The 25472-nt window shown below is 37.5% G+C and overlaps 1 protein-coding gene and 1 long non-coding RNA gene across 2 annotated transcripts; one reads left to right on the forward strand and one right to left on the reverse strand.

The window, feature by feature from the left end:
• Positions 1-178: 178 nt before the first annotated feature.
• Positions 179-4747, reverse strand: LOC104118375 (magnesium transporter MRS2-1). Its single transcript, XM_009629604.4, has 6 exons — positions 4420-4747; positions 3239-3845; positions 1677-1805; positions 1250-1591; positions 1122-1169; positions 179-907 (listed from the first exon to the last, which is right to left on the reverse strand). The coding sequence occupies exons 2-6, from the start codon at positions 3824-3826 to the stop codon at positions 677-679; spliced, it is 1338 nt and encodes a 445-aa protein (XP_009627899.1). The 5' UTR covers positions 3827-3845; positions 4420-4747; the 3' UTR covers positions 179-676.
• Positions 4748-5440: 693 nt separating this feature from the next.
• LOC108948890 (uncharacterized) lies at positions 5441-25472 on the forward strand. Its single transcript, XR_001973680.3, has 3 exons — positions 5441-5872; positions 19472-20227; positions 25293-25472. It is a non-coding gene; the product is annotated as an uncharacterized lncRNA (long non-coding RNA).

Here is a 25472-nt window from a genome sequence, read left to right on the forward strand (position 1 = left end):
CTTTAAAATGTAATCTTCTGGAGTCTAGTTTTAGCGAAGATTAGCTTCATTGGATCATGACCTGCCATTTGTGAATCATGTATGAATAAGCAGAGAATACTGGGTTGTTGGATAAAGTTACAGCTAAATCGGATAGCGTACTAAGAACATATGGCGCACTACCAGTAGAATATAGAACTAGTACGAGAAAGGTATATTTTATTCAGAGAAAAAGGTAACGGGGAAAACATGCTAATCCATACGATTCATTCTATTTGGGAAACCAACTCTACTTCAATTGTGTATTTTTATTTCCTCTTCGTATTTACCTAGCACTTTAGAGACACTGAAACAGTTGTGATGCAAGATCAAAGTCACTCGCCATTGTGCTGACCTTGAATTTTTGACAAGAATTAGCCATTCTTCATTTTTTTGAACTCCAAGAATACATGCTATTATAATGAGTAATTCAACTTTGAAGCTACCTAGTAGTAAGAACACATGATTCAGTAAATCTATCAGTTCTGGTAGATAGCATCGAACAGATACTGGCCTTTACTGAAGCGCTTATTTCCCTCATAGGCTCGTGTATTTATTCCACAACTACGATCCACTCTCAAGTGCCTTCGAATATTACCAGCAATCCGTCCTCATTACTAGAACTGTTGTATTCTCAATTGGCTGTGCTCTCAAGCATCTATAGTGGCATCAATCTTCGATATTTGAAGAACCACAAAAATGCAAAGAATATCACTGCTCCAGTAACACCTGTAATTATTAGGACCCATTTAAATGCATCCGGTTGATTAAACATTGGTATTTCAAAATTCATCCCAAAAATTCCTGCCACAACCCCGAAGATGGCAACCACAAAGGTTGCAGTTGTAAGTAGCAACTCAAATTGAATAAGCTGATTCCGGACATTATCCTGCACATAGAATATCTTCAAATCAAGTTCATATCATATGTACACAGTTACTGTAACAAGAACTGCCTATGATATGAGAAAACCGATCCCGGAAATTATATTGAAGTGCATGTTTTACCTATCCCAATCTTACAACTTTCATGTTTTAACAAGTCAAGATGGGCGAATGCGAAGTAAAATCCCAGTAAGACCAACTTGAATGTATAATGCATACCAGTTGAATGTTAATGAAATCTTCTGTATCATCAATATACTCCTTCAGCTGTAACAGAAAAAACAAAAGCTTGATTAAGAAAAGGAACACAAGATGAAAGGACAAACAATAGAGACTCAAGAAGATACCGATGTCAACTTGTTGAGAGTGCTGTCAATAACAACAAAGTAAGCCTCCAAAAGCATCTCCAGCTCTTCTATACTCTGAGTTTCAGTGCCACTTTCCGAACTTCTCATGCTCTCATGCCTGCTTCTTGCTATGCTCAAGCTTTTTTCAAGCCTCCTGCTCTCAGGAGGTGAAGAAACAGGGGAAACTGGAGCAGACACGGACAACGCACCATCTGTTGACCTGTAGCCAAGCAAAGATTGATCTCCATAGCAAGACAATTCCATCCGCCTTTTCTTCTCAGTAAGATACATCTCAGCCATGTCCCCATCATCATCCATAAGTTGCTCTATCTCATCTCTAACCTAGATAAAAGATGGTGATAAGGTAAGATGATATAAGCAGTAACTTGTGCTTGAAAATACTAAAAACATTAAATAGCTAGGATACCTTCTGAACTCTACGAGTCAAAGCGACAAGCCTGCTTTTCAATCTACGAACTCGTTCCAAATTCAAGGTACTGATTTTAGATGTAAGTTCATCCAACAATGGATACGCTTCAATTTCCAGTTCTGCTGCCTGGTCAATTGGAAAGAAAACAAAATCAAAATAACTGGGTGGACACTAACATATAATATAGAACTATGTGCCTAAAGAAGAAGGGTCCAGATGTCAGCCTAAATATTTGTCTACCTTACAATATCCTGTTGTACAATAATAAACAATTGTTTAGTTTAACTTGTTCTAGATCACGGACATATATATTCAACGTTCACGACACACTTAGTTCACAGTCATTTTAGTGGTTCTCTTGGTGCTCAGGCTGGTACCTGTGTTCTTGCAAAATGGTTTTGCATTTTGTTAAGAATATTAAAGAAACTGAGAGATTCGTTATGGAATCATGATAATTCCATGTTGCTTGTAAGCTCATTCTCTCTCTTCGAGACAAGACCTCTTTCTTGCAAAATTTACATGTGAAAACTATGAAATTTCCACAAAGCTTGTCGCTGTTATCTCTTGGAACTCAGTGTTTGTTTTTTGGCCCTCAGGACAAGATCTTTCATAAGGTATATCGAGAAGTTTACTTTGTCAAGTAAGGATCCTTGCATCATACATATTTTGCATGGATGGTTGTAGCAGTTCAAGGATAACGTCAACGCAAACTCTCTTATCCAGTCAGGATATGTAGGTCTGACCAGTACTACAGAGAAGCTCCACATAAGAATATGACCAAAGAGATTAATGAGGCATAATTGAGAATTGTTCTCACCACCCTTCTTTAGACTGATAATGTTTTGGTCCATTTTTCACTGTGAAGCTTTCTGCTAAATTTCACTAAATAAATGGCTTTCTAAAACTACAGCCCCACTTGATAATCCAGGGAAAATATTGGAAAAACTCAAACCACAAAAAGTTTCTAAATAGAACTAACACAAGTTGCAGATCAAGATAAAAAGCTGCAACAAAGAGACATCATAATAACAACAGCAATAGTCATGAAATAGAACCTTTTCTATGAGTGCAAAATCAAGAAAGACAGAAGTTTATGGTGCTGCTTTCCCATAAAGACAGTATATTTTTTAAATATTCTGGATAATTAAGTTCACAGCTTGCCAGCAAATGCAATCCATCTTTGACTGGATCATGAGCTGCCAATACCCCTCTTTAACAGATTATTCCTCCTATCCTATTTTATGTAACCGACGTAACTTTGGTCTCTTAGCAATGGATGTTAGTATCCATTGCTGCTATCTTATACAAAACAACGAAACGTGGACCATATTCAATAGCACAAACTTCAAGACCGCCCACTGTCTTTTCAGACATGTAACATGTTAATTTACCAAATTACCTCTCGGCTTCTAATGTCCCATTTTATTTCACCTCCTCTACTTACTTGAGTACTCAGACATATGTTCTTACAAGATTTGCATTGCAAAACTTGTGCCATATACTCATACTATATGTAGATGAAAACAAATTCTGCAAAGATGGTGTTTTCTGCTACATACCTGAGAATCAAGAAAAGTACAAGCTGCCTCCAGCGCAACTTCAAGAGCACGGAACTCAAAGGGCAAATAATCTGGTGATGGAGTACCAAACATATTCTCAAGATTCCTGCTTCCTCTTCTTCTGCTCAATTCACCTTCTGGCTGCCAAACATCACCAGCTCCTGCAGCTTGCAATCGCCGCTGCAACTCCACCACATACTGCAGGACATAGCTGTCAAGAGAATTTAATAGGAGAACCTCATCAGCTGTAATGATGCATCGAATCTGCTCAAGATTTACAACAATTGCCTTCTCCCTGCCAAGGATTGTTGATGGATAAACAAACAATGGATCTAATAAACGTAGATCACGAGCTGGAAGGTCACAACGACGCATCATAGTGAACTTGTCAACCTCAATGACCTGGGAGTTGCCAGATGTGTCAACCCGAATCCATGATCGAAGTCCTTGACCTCGCTTCTTAAGGCCCAAGACATCTATACCTTGAAAAGGTTGACGACCAGAGACAGGGGGCCTAAAAGTTACTTCTCTAAGATTTGCTGCTGATGCAGGTTTTGGTGGAAGCAGTCGTTCTTTGAGATCAGCCATCAATGAAGAGTTTTAGATGCTGGAACAAATGAAGAAGTAAATGAGCTCCAAGAACAAAAAATCGGAAAAACCAAACAAATAACTGAAGAAACCTCCATTCCCAGCCATGATTTCATTAACTTTAACCAGGTCTGCTGGACCATGTAGGAATTTAGATAAGTTGGTCCATTAAACCAGGCACAACTTATGTGAAGCTTCAATGGCTGAAGTTTGCCTACTGGACCTAAATACTAATTGTATACACATCATCCAATGATTTAAAAAGAGACAGTTAAATCCACATTCAGCATCAGCAGCTTCCCATAAAATATCAACGTATCATTTTGCTTCAGCCTATTAGTCTAGCCCAGTCTCTAATAAGCAACAATCTTTACTAGTTTCAATCAAACCTCAGAAATTGTTGTCAACACTTAACATCCAATATATCAATAAAACACTATTCTCATACCATGTCCTATACCTGTAAAATTACTGCATGTCAGCTACTTTAATACACAAAATTATTTACTAAGGAAAACACTTAAATTAAAATTGAAGCTTGAGAAATTGAAAATATTTTATCATCGGAGAAAAGGAAAGTAGAAAGAGGGAACCTTCAACTGTAGATCGGTGGCAACCGAGGGAAAATGGTGGTTATTCAATTAACCGGGCCGTCATTTGAAATTGGCGGCCTAAATCAGTCCAAGGTTCGGGCCGAGATGAGTTTAGTTAGGGTTTCGGTTGGAACTGCCGCTGTAGCTCCACCGTCAAGCGGGACACCGGAAAATCACCGACCGAGATAGACACAGAAGTCACCTGATCTTAGCTGATGAGACTAGACAGCAAATGAGAGTGTAAGTATTTCTTCTCAGCCCTAAGGGAGTACAGAAACTGTAATTTACGAAATTTATTTGTAGAAAAAATATATAAATTCTTCTTAATGGACAAAATTTTATTTCTTGCTCCTATATATCTTCCCCTTTATTTATTTGTGGCTGAAGAATATTTCTTGCATCTAACTGTCACAGATTTGTATTTATTTGTTTAGGAATTCATTTTTTGGTGTTTTTCTTTTTTCCTTGTCACACAATTAAGTCTAGAATTTGAAATTATGACACTATAATTTCAGTTATGACAAATAAACTAATGTAGTGTCCATATATTTTTTCCGAATATAAAAGATACGTTTTTTCTTCTCCTTGTTTTAAATAATAGTGGTATTGAAAGGGTATTGAAAGGGATTGTTACACAAATAACCATCAGATTTAATGTTTATTTTTTCTAGTCGGTATACATACATTATATATTGATTATACAAAATTATATGCATTTTTTATAAATATCAAGTAAGTTTGTCGCCGAAATTTAGACAAATATAAAGAAATCACCTAATCTTTTTCCTCCATGTGATTCGAATCCCGATCTTCTATTATGTCTGATAACATATTTATTTAGTGTATATCTTTTGTATTTATCTTAAGATAGATCAATCCTATTCTTATGCTTGTTTGTTATTATAAATATCCTACTATAATTGTACTTTGGTTTTATCAAGCATAACATTGTTTCATGATATCAGAGCTTTGGTCTCTTTTTTCTCGATGGCTTCTTCTGCTTCCTCAATTTTCGCTTCATCTCCAATCAAAACTGATCAATCTTCTCTGTCTCCCTCGTCCAACATTGCTATTTCAGTGTCTAACATCAAAAACTTATTTTCTATTGTACTAGACTATAGTAATTACATGTTATGGCGGAAACTCTTTTTGCCGGTTTTCAAGGTCATGGTGTTTATGACTTAATGATGGAAGCTTTCCTTATCCACCATCTACCATTATTACAGAAGATGGTAACTCCACTCTCAATCCTGCTTACCAACAATGGGTTCAACTTGATTCTATTGTCTTGTCTTGGATTCAAGCAACCAATTCTCAAGAAATCCTTCAAGCTATTCTTCGTCCCAATCATTCTCTTACTTCTAGAGAAGCTTGGCTCGAAATGGAGCATCTATTCCATGACCAAGTTAGTTCTCGAGCTCTTCAACTCAAGGTTCAATTTCATAACCTTAATGTCACGACCCAAAATTCATCAAGTCGTGATGGCACCTAACCCAACTCGCTAGGTAAGCCAATTAATAACAAACCATTTTTATTAATATTTAACAAACTCTAGTACACTCCCCAAGGACTGGTAGTACAAATCATGAGCTTCTAAGATTGGAAATTACAAAGATGGTATGAAATAAATACATCATCTGCTCGAAATGTACATAAACAGATTTTTATAAATCTAAGGCTACCATGAATAAGAGGCAACAATGACTGGAATGCATGTCCGTCTTCAGATTCAGCTCCCGCCATGTACAACAGCATCAACACCCAAAATCTGCACGCAAGGTACAGAAGTGTAGTATGAGTACAACCGACCCCATGTACTCAATAAGTAACAAACCTAACCTTAGGTTGAAAGTAGTGACGAGGTGGAACAAAGGTCAGGGTCCAACACCAATAGCTAACGACATGTCATAAAAATATATATAGAAAGTAACACCAGTAATAATTCAATAATAAAATATTCAGCTCGTATACAATTCCGAAAAATAAATATTTTCTTTTTAATTATAACAGTAAAACTCAAATCTTTTGCCGAAATCACCAAAGTATGAGTAAGTTTGAGATCGGTGATTTTTTTCAAAGCTATCAACAGATAAATATTTCATTTTCAAATGGCATGAGAAAAATACATCTCTATGCTTACATATCAATATGGATGAGAAGTCATGAATGACATGATACCGTACAACATGAGAAAAAATGCATCTCTATGCTTGTATGTTAAGTGTGCATGTCGAATGCGATACAACTCAGTGATAAAACCATATGCATACTCTCAAAGTATCAATTTACTCAGTCCTCACAGTCACTCAGTCCTCCCAATCACTCAGTCCTCACAATCATTCAATCCTCCCAATCACTCGGTACTAGGCACTCAGTAGGTACCAGCGCTCACTGGGGGTGTGTACAGATTCCGGAGGGGCTCCTTCAGCCCAAGCACTATAACAAACCAATCATGGCATAAATCAATAAAACATGTTGTGGCGCGCATCCCGATCCCATAAATATCCTCACCATTAGGACCTCGGCCTCACTTAGTTATCAATTTCTCCAGTCTCTCGGGCTCACAATGTCGAAAAGAAATCAACCCAAAATGATGATATGATGAATCAATAAATAGCAACAGAGACTGAGAGATGATATGAAATGAATGATCATGACTGAATATGAAGTTACAATTTAAACAAATAATTCGACAGCAGAAATAACCTCAGTGGGTCCCAATAATACCAACATTTGCCTAAGCATTATTTCTAACATAAGTCACAACTCGATAACTCTAGTACGTAGAGATTTTATGATTACAGATAAGATCAGGTAACTACACAATACCACAGGAATAATGGAGTCAAAGTTCACACGGTGTACGCCCACATGCCCGTCACCTTTAACATATGCGTCACCTCAACACCAAAAATATAACACGTATAATCAAGGTTTATACCCTCAGCTCCAAGATTAGAAGAGTTACTTACCTCGAACAAACTGAATCCAACGTCGAGCAAGCTAAATAATACTCCAAAAATTCTATTCTACGCGTATCAACTTTCGAACAGCTCAAATCTAGTCACAACTAATCTGATTCGGCCAACATAAATTATTGGAATTAATTCCATATCAAAATACTATTTTTTCCACAAAATCTGAAATTACACTCAAAAATCGCTCGTGGGGCCCACGTCTTGGAACACAACAAAAGTTACAAAATATGAATACCAATTCAACCACGAGTCCAACCATACTAATTTCACTCAAATCCGACTCTGAATTGGTATTCAAAACTCGAAAATTCATTTTATGAAATTATAGAAATTTTCTTTGATTTCTCTTGAAAATTCGATAATCATACGCCAAAAATGAAGATTAGTCCATGAAATATAATCTCAAGTGAGTCAAGAACACTTACCCCAAGTTGTGTGAAAAACTTCCTCTCCAAAGTCACCCAAACCAAGCTCCAAAATCTGAATATGGCTAAAAATAGCGAAACCCCGAACTTAAAGCTTCTACCTAGCGTCTTCCGCATTTGCGATCGCATAGTCGCATCTGCGGCCTCCGCTTCTGTGGAAGAAGCTCGCATCTGCGAGTCAGCTTTGTCCGGCAGTGGTTGCTTCTGCGACGTCCAAACCGTATATGCGGTCGTGCTTCTGCGCGAGTTGGGTCGCTTCTGCGAGCCTCCCAGCCAGCCTTCCCCAGGTCGCTTCTGCGACCAATTTTCATACTTCTGCGAGCCGCACCTGAGGTCCCTCATGTGTAGGTGCGAAGACACCAGCAACAAAAAAATTCCAGCATTCCCTTAAGTCCGAATTTGATCCGTTAATCATCTGAAACTCACCCGAAGCCCCCGGGACCTCAATCAAATACACCAACAAGTCCTAAAACATCATACGAACTTAGTCGAACCTCTAAATCACATCAAACAACGCTAAAACCATGAATCATACCCCAATTCAAGCTTAATGAAACTAAGAATTTTCAATTTCTCATTCGATACCGAAACTTATCAAATCAAGTCCGATTAACCTCAAATTTTACAAACTAGTCATAAACGACATAACAGACCTATTCAAATTTTCAGAATTAAATTCCGACCCCGATATCAAAAAGTCAACTCCCCGGTCAAACTTCAAAACTTAAATTTCCATTTTAGCCAATTCAAGCTTAATTTAACTACGGACTTCCAAATAATTTTTCGGATATGCTCCTAAATCCAAAATCACCATACGAAACTATTGGAATCATCAAAACTCTATTCCGGAGTCGTTTACACATAGTCAACATCCGGTCAACTATTTCAACTTAAGCTTTAAATCTTGGAACTAAGTGTTCTAATTCATTCTGAACCCTCTCCGACGAGCCACATAATTATAATTGAACATAGTATAAGCAGTAAATGGAGGAATGGGGTTATAATACTCAAAACGACCGGTCAGGTAATAACATTCTCCCCCCACTTAAATATACGTTCATCCTCGAACGTGCCAAGAGTTGTTTCTAAGACTTTAAATCGTTGTTCCACCCTACTATAACATACTCGGGGGTGATCCCATGTCACCCTATTCTATATAGGCCTGACAACACAATATCACTAGAAGTCATTAATTCAACCTTAGCCCATGATCCTTGGGATTCAATTTCCAACATTCAGAATTTCTTTTCAAGACCCGAATCTCACATCTACATACTATATAAGTCCGAACAAATTGTATCAAGACATAGCCATAACTCAAGATATAATCACATAACATATTACACAACTCGTATGCTCGCAGCACCATTCCCGATCACAGTAACTACTCCAAACCAACCAAGTACTAGTATTAAACCCTATATCAAGCCAAACCTCGTTCCAAAACCTTCGTACATTGCTGATGATAAAAGAAACACGCGGAGTCTTATCACCCCTTATCGGATCAACAAGTCATGGAGCTCTCTCGCCCCAACCAGAACCATAATCACTTTCTAAGCCGACTTACAATACTATCCTCCCGAATATACCGTAATCAAACCTGATAGTACCCATTCCAGGTCCAATGACTTTATATTATCAAACACAACTATTCCACAGACATGCTACACCAACACAACCTAAAACCACAACTGTGCAATCTGTGCACCAACAAGTAACAATTCAAATATACTTAATCAGGGAAAACGACTCAAATGAGAGAACCATCCTGGCAACTTCAACAAGTATCACCACAATCGCAATGCTACAACCCATCATACATAGTAGAACCAAACACACCAATCTAAAACAAAGGATCATAACGTATCCCAGCGGCAATGCATGATCCCATTCAACACTGGTCCATATGAAATACCTCCAGCTAACATGCTCAAAACCAACAACTACACGTAATTCAACATCAAGTACACGAAGTGCATGACCATAACCTTGGAGAAGCCAATGACACAATATACCACAACCCGGAAAGACCATAACCAAGGCGCAATTAACCATTCCACACCCCAATCACCATCTCGCTCGAATTCCACTATAAGGCTCAAACAGAACTGCATCATGTCTACATATAACCAACGAATCACAACCACTCGTAGCATGGAAGAGTAACACATAAAACATATCAGATACGAATAAAATCAATTCTAACCGAATGCCACATCCCTCAACAATAGCTATTTGGAGTCAACAAATCCGACCCAATGTAGAATACACATGCTCATTGGGCCTACCAGTGGACCCCAAATCAACTATGGTCACCCACAAATAGATAAATAACCCCCGAAGGTCAACAGTGACTGAATCATAATGCATACTATCATTTGGCTAGCTTTGGCCACAACTTCACAGTCCACAACCACGAAACAATCTGCTCCTCAAAACTCCCAGTCTCTAAATCCATAGAACACACGAATCACCATATCTAATCCCAACTCCATCGTCCGAATGTCTAACACATCTCTCATACACGATCATCCCACGAGGAATACTTTTATAATTCTTCTGTGCCACATAGCAAAATTTGAATATCAGCAGTCGATCAACCATGCGAGCATCACAATACTAATAAAGCATCTGTAAGTCAAAACACAATGCGCCTTCTGAAATGCACACCCTTCTCAGGTAATACCAAGTAGTAATAGCATTCATCTAAACATCTGAAACAATCCATGTTGTCTAAGAATTCATGACCTTCTCTTCAAAACTGAACTGTGACATTGCACATGCAAATCTCAATCCTACACAACACACTGCATCTATCATCCCATCATATGAAAAGGTACGAGAATCTCATAATCAACTCTGATCACTAGCAAACTACATACTCAATTGGCCAGGAACCTTTCATTTGATCTCATCCAGGAGAAAATCCCAATATGCAACATGTTCCTCACGCCAGTAGGAAATATCTACCTCGAACCATGATAGAAATCATCGAGAACTCTTCGAAACCCATTTCCACATTACTAGACCATCATAACTGAATCTCTCTAACTTAACCAAGTCACGCAAGTCGCCAAACCCAAGATTATTGCCACAAAAATATCTGTAAAGTCTCACCACATCATAGGTACCCAAAGAACAGATCATAACATTATCATATTGGTCCAGCCTACTATCCAGTCGTCCTACTTTCTCCGAGTTTCTTCTGAATTACCCTCAAGTTGACACTTCTCCTTGTCAGAACACTACGATCCTTACCCAAAGCTCACTACAAGACCTTCTAACATAAAATAACACCGCCCTAAGGCCCATAAGCCACTGTACTCTTCTTAAACACCCCCATAAGTACCACAACCGAAATGCCCACTCTGAAAATACCTTATTTGAATTTAAAATTGTTCTTTTACCTTTCTTATACTGGATTATAGAATCCATAGTCATACAGAATTACTGTAAGTCCTGGCACCATCAGATTCAAATCTCAAATTTTATCCATACACAAGTCCGGAGAAATTCTCAATTGCTATATATAAACCTCGAACCCATTGGATTTTCTCGAGAGTCACCCACTTTGTTCAAATCCAAATTGTACCTCCCAGACGGGCCAAAAGACGCATGCCCCATTAGCACAACAACACCCAAATAAGTAATCCTGCCTTAACACCATTAATCAAATTCATACTTTGTGCGCACTACATTATTCAAAATAACAACTTAATCATTCCATGATTTTCATATTTCCATAAAGTGCAATGTAACGAGTATTCAGAAATTTTCCTTACTCGAGTCATCCTCGATCTCAACCTCTACAAGTCATGACTAACCCACAAGTATGTCTAGAACAAAACTAAAATTTAACATATAATGATGAAATTGAATTGTCAATAGCAGGCTCCCCCACTTGGCTCAAAGCCATGGATTAAAACACTTGATAGCTCATAATATTCATACTCTATTACTGCCATAATACTGCAGTCAGTTCAACGAAAATTTTTCTCAAGCTCAGGCAACACCAAGGATAAAATACCTCAATCATACGCTAAGATCGCATTTATTCTCTTGATACTCAGGTCAACTTTCTCACCTAGATTCAAATTCAAATCTCAACACATACTCTCCGCTGGTAGAAAAGAAACTCTCCACTCATCATTATAAGGATCACACATCCGCAAATTACCCCGCAGGTGATAACCCGCCTGCTTGGCCTCAAACTGGCATCTTTCTATACCCTTTCGCAGTCACAATTACTATGCAATCACTTAATCTTTCTGAGTCCAAACTTATTGACAAGACATGAGAATTTAATTTATCCCACAATTTAACAACGTGAAAGATCCTTCAATACACTCACAACTCGAGACTATGCGTCAAATCAAGACAGAAATCAAGTACCCAATAGCAAACTCTTGAGTCACAAGTACACTTTATTCGTCACATTCAACCCATCTGAACACATCTCATAGTCATATCATACTTATTATATAGTCATTCAATCGCTCATCGAGCCACAAATTCCACTCATGGGGATATTACCGGACATATGTGTAATGACCCAACTTGTCATTTTGAGAAGTAACATTCCGTTCAACGACTTAAGATCCCGAGCAACTTCATAATATATATTATGACTTGCGTGTGCGGTCGAGTTTGGTTCCGGAAGATTCAGAATTTAATTGAAAGAATAATTCTTATTTTTGAAGCTTAAATGAAAAGAGTTGACTGGAATTTGACTTTTGAGCAAACGACTCCGGAATGGGATTTTTATATTGTCAATAGCTTTGTATGGTGATATCGGACTTAGGCGTATGTCTGGATTTGGATTTGGAAGTCCGTAGGACAATTCGACGCATTTTTGGCGAAAGTTGGAAAATGGAGGATTTTAAGAAAAATGTTGACCGTGAGTTGACTTTGATGTATCGGGCTTGGACTTCAATTTCGAAAATTTGAATAGCTTTGTTATGTCATTTATGACTTATGTGCAAAATTTGAGGTCATTCCAGATCGATTTGTTATGTTTCTGTACAATACCTAACTTAGGACGACAGTATATACATATATATAAGGAGTTATGTGATGTACAACCTATAAAATTAAAGATATTCGAGTCTAGTTTCTAACGCTTCCAACCGTTCGTCATTTGGACATTTCTACAAGAAGTTATGACCAAATTACCAAAGGCTGGCAGAGGAGACTGCGAATGCGAAGCATCCGGGGCCGCATCCAAAAGAAGAGCTGGCAGTGAAGTGCTGCCATAGCATCCGGGGTAGCATTCGAAACCCAGAAATCTGTGCCTATAGATACAATTTCGGGGTTCATTTTTCTCACTTCATTTGGATGAATTTTGGAGCTCTTCTCCACTCACTCAAGACCACCAACTCCTCTCTTCTTCAAGGTAAGCAATCCCCATTATCTTGTTATGAAATTCCATCATTTCTATACTAGTATTGATGAAATCTACATATAAAATACTTAGATCTTCAAGAAATTTCTTCAAGAACTAAAAGGAGGGTTTTGCAAGATTTCTTCCAAGGTAATCATTCACCCTTAGACTTATATGTATGGATTTATTATGAGTATGTGAGCAAAAAATAAGTATTAACACTTATTGGATGGTGCTTGTGAGCCATAAATACTTAAACTAGATTATTGGGTGTTGTAGAGATTTTGTAATGAATTAATTAGCAATAATTGGGTGGATGTGAGTTCATTGATGATTTTAATGGTGCTAAAGAAGGTTGTTTGTTGACAAAGGATGGTTTAGTATCTCTTGTTGGTAGGAAGGAGGGTTGTTGGATGAAGAAATACCATTATTAGAGGTAGTAATATGCTATGTACTCTAGGTGTTTGCTAAAATGTCTAAATGACCAAAAATCTGGAAATTTGTTACTAATATTGGTGCAATTGTGCTGCATTGTTGTAGATTGAAATTTTTTTAGTGTGGTGGACTATCGTAGTATTATTAAGGGGCGAATTTCAGATTTGAGTCGTCCGGAGGTGGCTTCACTCGTGAAGATCATTTAAAGCATTGACTTAGTTTTGTCGAGGTAAATATCTTGCCTAACCTTGAGTGGGGGAATTACCCCTTAGGCATTGAGTCTTATATGAAAATTGTGTAATTGAAAACCATGTACGCGAGGTGACGAGTACATACTTGGCTTATATGTGCAAATTATATCGGTTGAAATTCGTAGACGCCCTTATGTATTAAATTGGAAAATTGTTGGAACTTAGTAAATCCTTTATTTGTCATACCTCATTCCTTGTTTGTCGAGTTTGTATTTTATATGATAATTTGGTGTGATTGCCACTTAGATTTTTATGTGAATTTCGTGTGTTTGTTGATTTAATATTTCTTGGAAATGATCACATTATGAATTTTTTATTTGCAAATAATTAATTAAATAAGTTTAAATTGAGGCATTTATATATTTATCTAAATTTTGGATTAAAGATGGTGTTGTCCTATGATGAGTTATTTTCCCATCCTTGTGGTTGTTTTTGAGATTTTATATACATTGTGTTGAGCCGTGGACTATTTGTTGTGAAATTAATTGACCTTATTGTACCTTTGGAATGGTTGTGGCCTATGGGCAGTTTGTAAATACGAGTTGATGATGATGTGTTGTTGTGATAATATTCTGTGTGAATTGTTGTTTACTGTTATGCGGCGTATAAGGGTGGCATCCCATTGTTGACATTATGCGGGCATAAGGGTGATATTTCACTGTTGTTATGTGTGTTGGGATATTGTTTGGGCGGAGTGATAAAGGAGGCTATTAAACGGATCGATAAGGGAGGCTATTATAAGAGCGATAATGGTGGTTATAAGAGCGATAAGGGTGGCTATATGAGCGATAAGGGTGGCTATTGATATTGTCAGGGCGGAGGGATAATGGAGGCTATTATAGGAGAGATAAGGGTGGCTATATGAGCGATAAGGGTGGCTATTGATGTTGTCAGTGCAGAGGGATAATTGAGGCTATTATAGGAGAGATAATGATGGCTATAGGAGAGATAAAGGGTGGCTATTGTCAGGGATGATTTGTGATAACGTGAGGTTACTGTGTTGGTAATGTTTATGTGATGATGTGGGGTTATTACGTTAGTAATTTTCATGTGATGTTGTGATTTTTCTTGTGTTTATTTGTATATCTTGTGCCAACTTGTCTTGTTGTTTCGGTAAACTTGATAATAGTCTGATCTATGTTGAAATTGTGAGCCTGTGGCTATTGCCGGGCGGATTATGTTATTGGCACGTGAACTGTCCGTACAAAAGTGATATGAAATGCGGGCACGAGGTGTCGGAGAAAATATGATGATTTTTATTATTGGCATGTGAGTTGTCCATGCGATTTTGATAGAAATATGGGCATGATGTGCCGTGAAAATATGAAAGTGGGTCGAGACCCATGTTACGAAAACATGAAAGTGGGCTAAGACCCGTGTTACGAAAATATGAAAGTGGGCTGAGACCCATGTTTTATGATTATGAAATGAGGTGTCACAGAGTGACTTTTATTTGAAAGAATTTATATTCGAAAGATATTTATTTGAAAGGAGTATATTCGAAAGATATTTATTTGAAAGAATTTTATATTCGAAAGATATTTATTTGAAAGAAGTATATTCGGAAGGTATTTATTCGAAAAAATTATATGTGAAAGATCTATATTTGAAGGACTTGATTAATTGGTTGTACTTGTGTTCCTTATTCGTTTGAGCAATAATTATGGTATTCTTGTTGCCTTGTTGTTTATATCACTGGTTGATTTTTTTTGCTATCACTCCTAGTTATTTTTCAGTACTATTGTATACTACTATATTGCACAGGTTATTTGACTAGTGAGTGTCTTGGCTGTACCTCGTCACTACTCCACCGACTATGGTGTACTCATATTACACTTCTGCATATTTTTGTATAGAGCCATATATTGGAGATATCGAATTCGGACAGAGGTTAGAGTGTGATCGCAAGGATTTAAAGTAGAGCTGCTTGATCATCGCAGTCCCTTGGAGTCTTTCTATTTTATTGTATTGTCAACTCTTGTTCTAACAGTATTTTATATTCGATCCTTGAGATCATTACATGTATTCAGTTAGAGTTCGTGACTCAGTATTACCAGTCTTGGGAGGTTGTTATATTTGTTTCCGCTTTTGGTTTCGACACTTATATTAAATTATCTATTTAAAAAACAAAATGTGTTCGAAATGTAATTGTAATCGGCTTACCTAGTCTTAGAGACTAAGTGCCATAACGACGCATATGGTGGGATTTTGGGTCGTGAAAATATGGGTCCAAATGTACAAGTTCTCACAACCGAAACTGTCGGGTCTAAGCTGCGGTCTAAACCTGGCCTCAAGTCCTCCAGACTGGTCTATCACCAAAACACAGAATACACATCTCGCACGTCATCCTTGAAATCACAAGCTGGCGATGCACAACTGATACCGAGCGCTCACATGCGCACACGAATGTATGAATGGAATTCAAGGAGTTATTCTTTAAGCCAAATCAATTCTGCACAATAAGGAAAGAAAGATGGAAAATTATCCTAAAATGCCTTGTAGCCTCTCGAAGATAAGTATGGATGTCATCATACCGATCCGCAAGACTCTACTAGACACTTGCTCATGACTTATAGAACCTATGAACCTAGAGCTATGATACCACCTTGTCACGACCCAAAATCCACCAAGTCGTGATGGCACCTAACCCAACCCGTCAGGTAAGCCAATTAACAACAAACCATTTCCATTAATATTTAACTGACTCTAATACAATTTCCAAGGAAAGGTAGTACAAATCATGAGCTTCTAAGATTGGAAATTACAAAGCTGGTATGAAATAAATACATCACTTCTTCGAAATGTACATAAACAGATTTTTTTAAATCTAAGGCTACCATGAACAAGAGGCAGCAATGACTAGAACACATGTACGCCTTCAGATCCAACTTCCACCGTGTACAGCAACGTCAACATCCAAAATCTGCACGCAAGGTACAGAAGTATAGTATGAGTACAACCGATCCCATATACTCAATAATTAACAAACCTAACCTTAGGTTAAAAGTAGTGACAAACTGGAACAAAGGTCAGGGTTCAACACCAATAGCCAACAATATATCATAAAAAAATATATATATAGAAAGTAACACCAGTAATAATTCAATAATAAAATGTTCAGCTCGTATACAATTCCAGAAAATAAACATTTTCTTTTCAATTATAACAGTAAAACTCAAATCTTTTGCCGAAATCACCAAAGTATGAGTAAGTCTCAGATCTGTGATTTTTTTCAAAGCTTTCAACAGATAAATGTTTCATTTTCAAATGGCATGAGGAAATTACATCTCTATACTTACATATAAATATGTATGAGAAGTCATAAATGACGTGATACCGTACAACATGAGAAAAAATGCATCTCTATGCTTGTATGTCAAGTGTGCATGTCGAATGCAATGCAACTCAGTGATAAAACCATATGCATACTCTTAGAGTATCAATTCACTCAGTCCTCATAGTCATTCAGTCCTCACAGTCACTCAATCCTCCCAATTACTCGGCACTCGGCACTCAGTAGGTACCGACGCTCACTGGGGGTGTGTACAAACTCCGGAGGGGCTCCTTCATCCCAAGCACTACAACAAGCCAATCATGGTATACATCAATAAAACATGCTGTGACGCGCATCCTGATCCCATAAATATCCTCACCATCAGAACCTCGGCCTCACTTAGTTATCAATCTCTTCAGTCTCTCGGGCTCACAATGTCGAAAAGAAATCAGCCCAAAATGATGATATGATGAATCAATAAATAGCAACAGAGACTGAGAGATGATATGAAATGAATGAACATGACTGAGTATGAAGTTACAATTTAAACAAATAATTCGACAGCAGAAATGACCTCAGTGGGTCCCAATAATACCAACATTTGCCTAAGTATTATTTCTAACATAAGTCACAACTCGATAACTCTAGTACGTAGAGATTTCATGATTACAGATAAGTTCAGGTAACTACACAATACCACAGGAATAACGGAGTCAAAGTTCACACGGTGCACGCCCACACGCCCGTTACCTAACATGTGTGTCACCTCAATACCAAAAACATAACACGTATAATCAAGGTTCATACCCTCAGCTCCAAGATTAGAAGAGATACTTACCTCGAACAAACCGAATCCAATGCTGAGCAAGCTAAACAATGCTCCAGAAATTCCATTCTACGCGTATCAACTTCCGAACAGCTCAAATCTAGTCACAAATAATCTAATTCAGCCAACACAAATTATAGGAATTAATTCCATATCAAAATACTATTTCATTCACAAAATCTGAAATTACACTCAAAAGTCGCCCGTAGGGCCTACGTTTTGGAACCCGACAAAAGTTATAAAATATGAATACACATTCAACCACGAGTCCAACCATACTAATTTAACTCAAATCCGACTCTGAATCAGTATTCAAAACTCGAAAATTCGTTTTATGAAATTATAGAAATTTCCTTCGATTTCTCTTGAAAATTCAATAATCATACGCGAGAAATGAAGATTAGTCCATGAAATATAATTACAAGTGAGTCAAGAACACTTACCCCAAGTTGTGTGAAAAACTTCCTCTCCAAAGTTGCCCAAACCGAGCTTCAAAATCCGAAAATAGCTAAAAATAGCGAAACCCCTAACTTAAAGCTTCTGCCAAGCGTCTTCCGCATTTGCGATAACATAGTCACATCTGCGGCCTCCGCTTCTACGAAAGAAGCTCGCATCTGCGAGTCAGTCTTGTCCGGCAGTGGTTGCTTCTGCGACGTCCAAACCGCATCTGCGGTCGCGCTTCTGTGCGAGTTGGGCCGCTTCTGCGAGCCTCCCAGCCAGCCTTCCCCAGGTCGCTTCTGCGACTAATTTTCATGTTTCTCCGAGCCGCACCTGCGGTCCCTCATGCTCGGGTGCGAAGACACCAGCAACAGAAAAATTTTAGCATTTCCTTAAGTCCGAATTTAATCCGTTAATCATCCGAAACTCACCCGAAACCTCCGGGACCTCAACCAAATACACCAACAAGTCCTAAAACATCATACGAACTTAGTCAAACCTCTAAATCACATCAAACAATGCTAAAACCACTAATCATACCCCAAATTCAAGCTTAATGAAACTAAGAATTTTCAACTTCTCATTTAATGCCAAAACCTATCAAATCAAGTCCGATTGACCTCAAATTTTGCACACAAGTCATAAACGACATAATAGACCTATTCATATTTTCATAATCAAATTCCGACCATGATATCAAAAAGTCAGCTCCCCGGTCAAACTTCCAAACTTAAATTTCTATTTTAGCCAATTCAAGCCTAATTTAACTAAGGACTTCCAAATAATTTTTCGAGCACGCTCCTAAATCCAAAATTACCATACGGAGCTATTGGAATCATCAAAACTCTATTCCGGGTTCATTTATATATAGTCAATATCCGGTCAACTATTCCAACTTAAGCTTTAAATCTTGAAACTAAGTGTTCTAATTCATTTTGAACCCTCTCCGACGAGCCAAATAATTATAATTGAACATAGAATAAGCAGTAAATGGGAAAATGAGGTTGTAATACTCAAAACGACCGGTTAGGTCGTTACACTTAAGAAAGATGACCTTTCAATCAATGGCTATGTGCATCGGCTTAAAACAATTGCACATTTTCTAAACTTCGTTGGTAATCCGATTTTAGAAACGGATCTTGTTTTTTAAATTTTGTATGGCCTTTCTTCTGATTACATGCCAATTATTACTTCCATTTCTACTAGAATCCCACTTCCATCTTTTATAGAGACACATTCTCTGCTCTTTTTGCATGAGGCTCAATTATCTAATTTCTCTGCCACTAATCCTGACTTCTCTGCTACTGCTTTTATTGCAAAGCAACATTCTACTTCTCATGGTCATGGTCATGGTTGTGGTAGGAATAACAATGGGGGTCGAAATATAAATAGTGGTCGTGGTAGGGGTCATAACAGTCCTGGGTTTTATAAGAATGTTTCTAGCCCTTCTCCAAATCTCTTTCCTCACCCTAGATCTCCATCCATTCTCAGGCCTACTCCTCATTCTCCTTTTCCCTTTTCCCACATGCATGCTATTGTCTAATGTCAACTTCATTTTCAATATAATCATGCAGCTCGTGAATGTCCATCCCTTGGTTCTAAAGCATTTGTATTTGATTTTAATAATCTTCAACTCATTCTTAAGCCATGCCTAGCGATGCACACTAGTATATTGATACTGGAGCCTCCTCTCACATGACCCTAAATCCTGGTAATGTATCCTCAGTTCTTCCTTACAATGGTACTGATCGAGTTTTTATAGGCAATGGTACTCAACTTCTCATTTCATACACTTGTCATGGTACTATATCTACTCCTTCTACTTTTTTTTTTCTCTTAAAAATATTCTTTTTTTTATAACAATGTAAATATTACCATTGACAACAACAAACAATTACACTTATAGAGCACCTAAATCTGACCACAGACTTTAGGCCTCCAACAAAAAACCCAGCTAAGTACAAAGAATTTGTCGAACTAAACTCCTACATTTTTGTGCTTTCTTTGACTTCTGAAGTAACTCTAACCTTTCTATAACTTCCCTCTTAATTTGTGTAACTACCTCTGCTCTATTTACAGTTCTTCCTTGAATTTTTTTTATATTTCTAGCTCTCCAGGTATGGTATATCACTGCTACATTAGCTGCAGCTACCACTTTCTTTTTGAATTGTTTTCAATTCTTTCGTTTGATCATTTATAGCATTTGCTTGATTCCTGCAGCCGGTACTGCCTGTCCTAACCACAGGTTGATATCTTGTCTTACTGCATTCAACAAACAAGTGGTCCTTTATTTCTAGTTTATCCTCATTACTCAAATTACATGATATATTATCAACATGTAATTGCATCCCAATCAATCTATATTTAGTTTGTTGTCTCCCTAGTGTTGCAAGCCAACCAATAAACCTGTGTTTAGGCTGTGCTACAACTGTCCAAACTAAATCTGCAATCTTTAGTTTCTGTTGTTGGCCAACTATAGCAAGATAGCTATGAGTGATTGAATATCTCCCTCATGTAGTTAGAACATATCTGCATGGGAGTACCATCAATTCTTTGATTGAGTTTAGCGTCCTCCAATACGAAAAACTATATATAGTAGGAGTATGTGCCCATATGTCATGATCTGCTTTCATGTATACTCCATGAACCCAACTTACCTATAAGGATTCCTTATTCAATGCCAGTTGTCATAGTAGTTTACCTACTGAGGCTATATTCCATTCTTTGTACCCTTTGATATTTAAACCCCCCCAATTTTTTTGGACAACACACCTTTTCCCATGCAACCAGTGCCACTTTCTTCTGCCCCTCATTTTTACCCCACAAATACTCCCTACATAGCCTATCTACTCCTTTTACCACACTTTGTGGTAAAACAAAGATATTCCCCAGAAGCTATGTATAGAGAAGAGCACAACATTTACTATTTGAAGTCTTCCTGCATAAGACAATTGCTTAGAGTAGGTAACATTGATTCTGTGAGTGATCTTCCCAATCAACATTTGACAATCCATTTTATTCCATTTACTTGGAGGTAAAGGCTGTCCTAAGTATCTGATAGGAAAAATTTCAAGAGTAAATCTTGTTCTTTCCAGCAGTTGGTCCTTGATACCTTCTTCAACCCCAACTACAAAGATGCTAGATTTCTCCATATTGGCAATCAAACCAGATACTTTACTGAAGTGATCAAGGGCTTCCATTACTCTATTAACTGAGCTAACATTACCTTTACATAATATCATCAAATCATCTACAAATATGAGGTGTGTTAGCTTAATCTCTTTGATCATTGGATGGAACCTGAAGTGAGGTAATCTATTGATTGTCTTTAAGGTTCTATAAAGGTACTCCATTACTAGAACAAATAGTAATGGAGAAATGGGATCTCCCTGCCTCAATCTTGTCTTTCCAACAAAGTACCATGGCCTTCACCATTAACTTTGACTGTGAACATAGTAGTAGACACACATACCATGATCCAATGGATGAATTTCTCAGGAAATCCATATCCTCTTAAAGCTTCCTCCAAAAACTCCCAACTTATCATGTCATATGCCTTTCTGAGATCTATTTTCATTACATATCTAGGAGTTGTCTTCCTATTATAGTGCCTTAGTAAGTCATGGCATATCAAAACATTGTGCATCATGGACCTTCCTTATACAAAAGCTGACTGGTTATCTGCTACTATATGATTGATTGCTGGTTTCAACCTGGTACATATCATTTTAGATATACACTTGTATAGAATATTATAACAGGAAATTGGCCTTTATTGAGCTGCATTTTCTGGAGCTTCCACTTTAGGTATCAAGGCAATGGTAGTAGCATTTATTTGCCTGAGATATTTCCATTTTGAAAGAATTCTTGAACTGCTTCAGTGATGTCTCTTCCCACAATTGGCCAGGTTGTTTTGTAAAATCCACTCCTAAATTCATCAGGTTTGGGACTTTTGTTGCTGTTAATCTGAAACATTGCCTGCTTGACTTCTCTTTCAGAAAAAGGTTGCAGTATATCTTTTGCTGAGACTTTGATAACCTATTCCCATTCCTGATTATACTACCAAAAGCTTGCACTCTTTCTATTGCTTTCCTCCCTAATAGATCTTTATATTAGTCAACAAACATACCAGCAATTATATCAGGATCTGTTTGCCAAAGACCAGAGCTATCTTTGACCTAAGTAGTAGCCTGTTTCAGTTTCTTGTGCTTGATTACTGAGTAGAAATATTTAGTATTGTCATCTCTCAATCTAATCTATGTTACTTTACTCCTTTGCTGTAAATACACTTCAGCTAGGTAAGATAATTGTCTAAACTTTTGGTATGTATTGACTTCAACTTGTTGATATTCTAGGCTAGTAAGACATCTCTGCAGTTGAATTTGAGCCTATTTGAGTGTGTTCCTATCCTCATTGGCTTCAGCCACTATGTTATGAAATGCCTGATTGTTTAAGGTTTTTAATCTCTTCTTTAGTATTTTTAATCTTCTCGCTATATTAAACATTTTGTACCCTTCAACATTATAGTTCCAACACTCATTGACTATGTTCATGAATTGTGATTGTTGAGTCCACACATTACAAAATTGAAAGGATCTCTTGCTTCTTTGCCTCTCATTGACAAAAGTCACCTTTGCAGGACAGTGATCACTTTTCCTCCCTGTCCAAAATCTTGCATTGCATTTAGCATAGTATTAAACCATTGCTCATTAATAAAAATCCAATCAATTTTAGAAAAAATTCTGTGCTCTTCATGTTTATCCAAGTGTATCTATTCCCTTGTGCATGTAGTTCCATCAAACCACACTCCACAACACAATTATAGAAATCCACCACTTCAGCCCATGTTACTTCATTCCCTCTTATTCTATCCTCTGCATTCAGTACTGAGTTAAAATCACCCAGTACCATCCATGGTTTACTGCATTCTCTACTTTGAGTAATTAAATCTTCCCACAATTCCTTACTCTCCTCTTTTGTATTAAAAACATACGCATAGGTTACTTCAAATGATAGTTGAAGAGGGATATACAGTACTTCACATGTTATTAATTAAGTTGTCTTTCTTCTAGGTATAATCTGGTAATAATCTGGTCTCCAGGTAACCCAGATTCTACCATTGTAATGACAATCAAGATTTGTTACAAACTTCCATCCAACAAATATCTTGTCTGCTAGTTGGCCCATCTTTTCCCTTTTAACTTTTGTTTCCAGCAGGCCTATCAAGCCTACTATTTCCTCATTACAAAGGAGCTTTATCTTCTTTTTCTTATTAGGGGCATTAAACCTCCTAATATTCCAACTTAGTAGACTAATCATCCCCACTATTAGGGATGTTTAGACCACCCACACTGCTTCATTCTCCCTCCTCCATGGATAGGTTGAGAGCTTCCTGCTTATTAAGAATCTGGAATGAGTTGGATTTCTCCATTTGTTCCTTCTGCCTTGTCACAGTCTTGCCATACTTATTAGGTATTTACCAACTTGGTTCTGCATTTCTTTCCTTTGCTACCACTTACTCCTTTGCTACATATTGTTGTGTTCTTCCTAAAGTTACTTGTCCTTTATTACTCCTTATATCATTTGAACTGGTTTTCTGAGCTTCATTGCTCTTCTCACTATGCACTTGACCTTGCTTCTCCACCTGAGTGTCTGTTGTATGTTCCTTGTTCCTTTGTTCATTCTTAGGAGCTTGCTTCTTTAGTCTGCATACACCTTCTTCATGTCCATATTTTAAGCAATGAGTATAAAGTGTTGGCTTCCAATCATAGCTAACCCTTTGCTCTATTAGATTACCCTTCTCATTCCTAAACATCACCACATCAGGTAGTTTAGCATCCATTTCAACCTCCACTAACAGTCGAGCAAAGTTCAAATCAATCATCTTCTTTGTGTTATGGTCAACCATCAGTGGTTTACCAACCAAACTTCCTATTTTACTTAGTCCTTTTGGACTCTAATATTTGAAGTCCATTGCTGGCAATTTGATCCAAATTGGTACTGTAAGGAGTTCCTCCCGAGTGAACTCCAAATCAGGTGTTCAAGCTTTGACAATGAATGGTTTGTTGTTAAAATAATAGATGCCACCCTCAATTACCTCCTGATTTCCCCTTGCTGTATCAAATTATATAACAATTACCCCATTTTTTAGCATTGCTATCCTATCTATACCATGTTTACCCCACATCCTATGTATGTAACCTTGTATCACGGCAAACGGTGGATGAGCCCCAAGCACATAGCACATGACAACATTTCCCCTGTAATCAATTTTCGTACTAATGTCGTCCAGTTTAATTTTAACAAAAGTAAACTCGCCTGTTGATTTAGGTTGAACATACTCCAAATTTATACCCAACATTTGATACTTTTGTGATATCGAAGTTATCCCACACTGAGCTCTTCTTCCCCTGCACTTCAGTCTCCTCATCGACCTCATCTACCCATGATTTCTTTCCATTACTCACATGCACTATTGGATTGCTGCTCGTGGATGCTTGTTGAACCTCATTCCATATTTGAATTGCTTCAATTTGCTAGAGTTTCTCATTTTTCAGTATTTTTGGTCCTGTTTCATTGAAATTAGGGTTCGATTGCTTACTTCCAGAATTTTCATTTGTTGCTACCTTTCCTTTGATTCCTCGTTGAGCATTACTCTGTGAAGCAACTACCTCCTTCACCATTAATGCTTTTTGAGATGGAATACGAGCTCTCTTACCCATGGTAGGCGCATGTTAAGCTAATATACACCGAGAGAGAATATTCTTATTGTTCCTAATTTCTCAAGTAATTTGCTAAGTGTTCGTAAATTTACTTCGGATAATAATTGCACCATTGAATTTGATCCTTTTGATTTCTTTATTAAGGATCTCAAGACCAAGAAAATTCTTCTACGGTGCAATAGCCAAGGCCCTCTTTATTCATTTTCTTCCTTATCTTTTGGTGCGGTTCATCGAGCTATTGCAGCAATGCGACGTTCTCCAAATCTTTGGCATCAACGATTAGGCCATCCAAGCGTTGCCATTCTTGCTATATTAGTTAGAGAA

This window comes from Nicotiana tomentosiformis, chromosome 6 (genome assembly GCF_000390325.3).
Source record: "Nicotiana tomentosiformis chromosome 6, ASM39032v3, whole genome shotgun sequence".
NCBI lineage: Eukaryota > Viridiplantae > Streptophyta > Magnoliopsida > Solanales > Solanaceae > Nicotiana > Nicotiana tomentosiformis.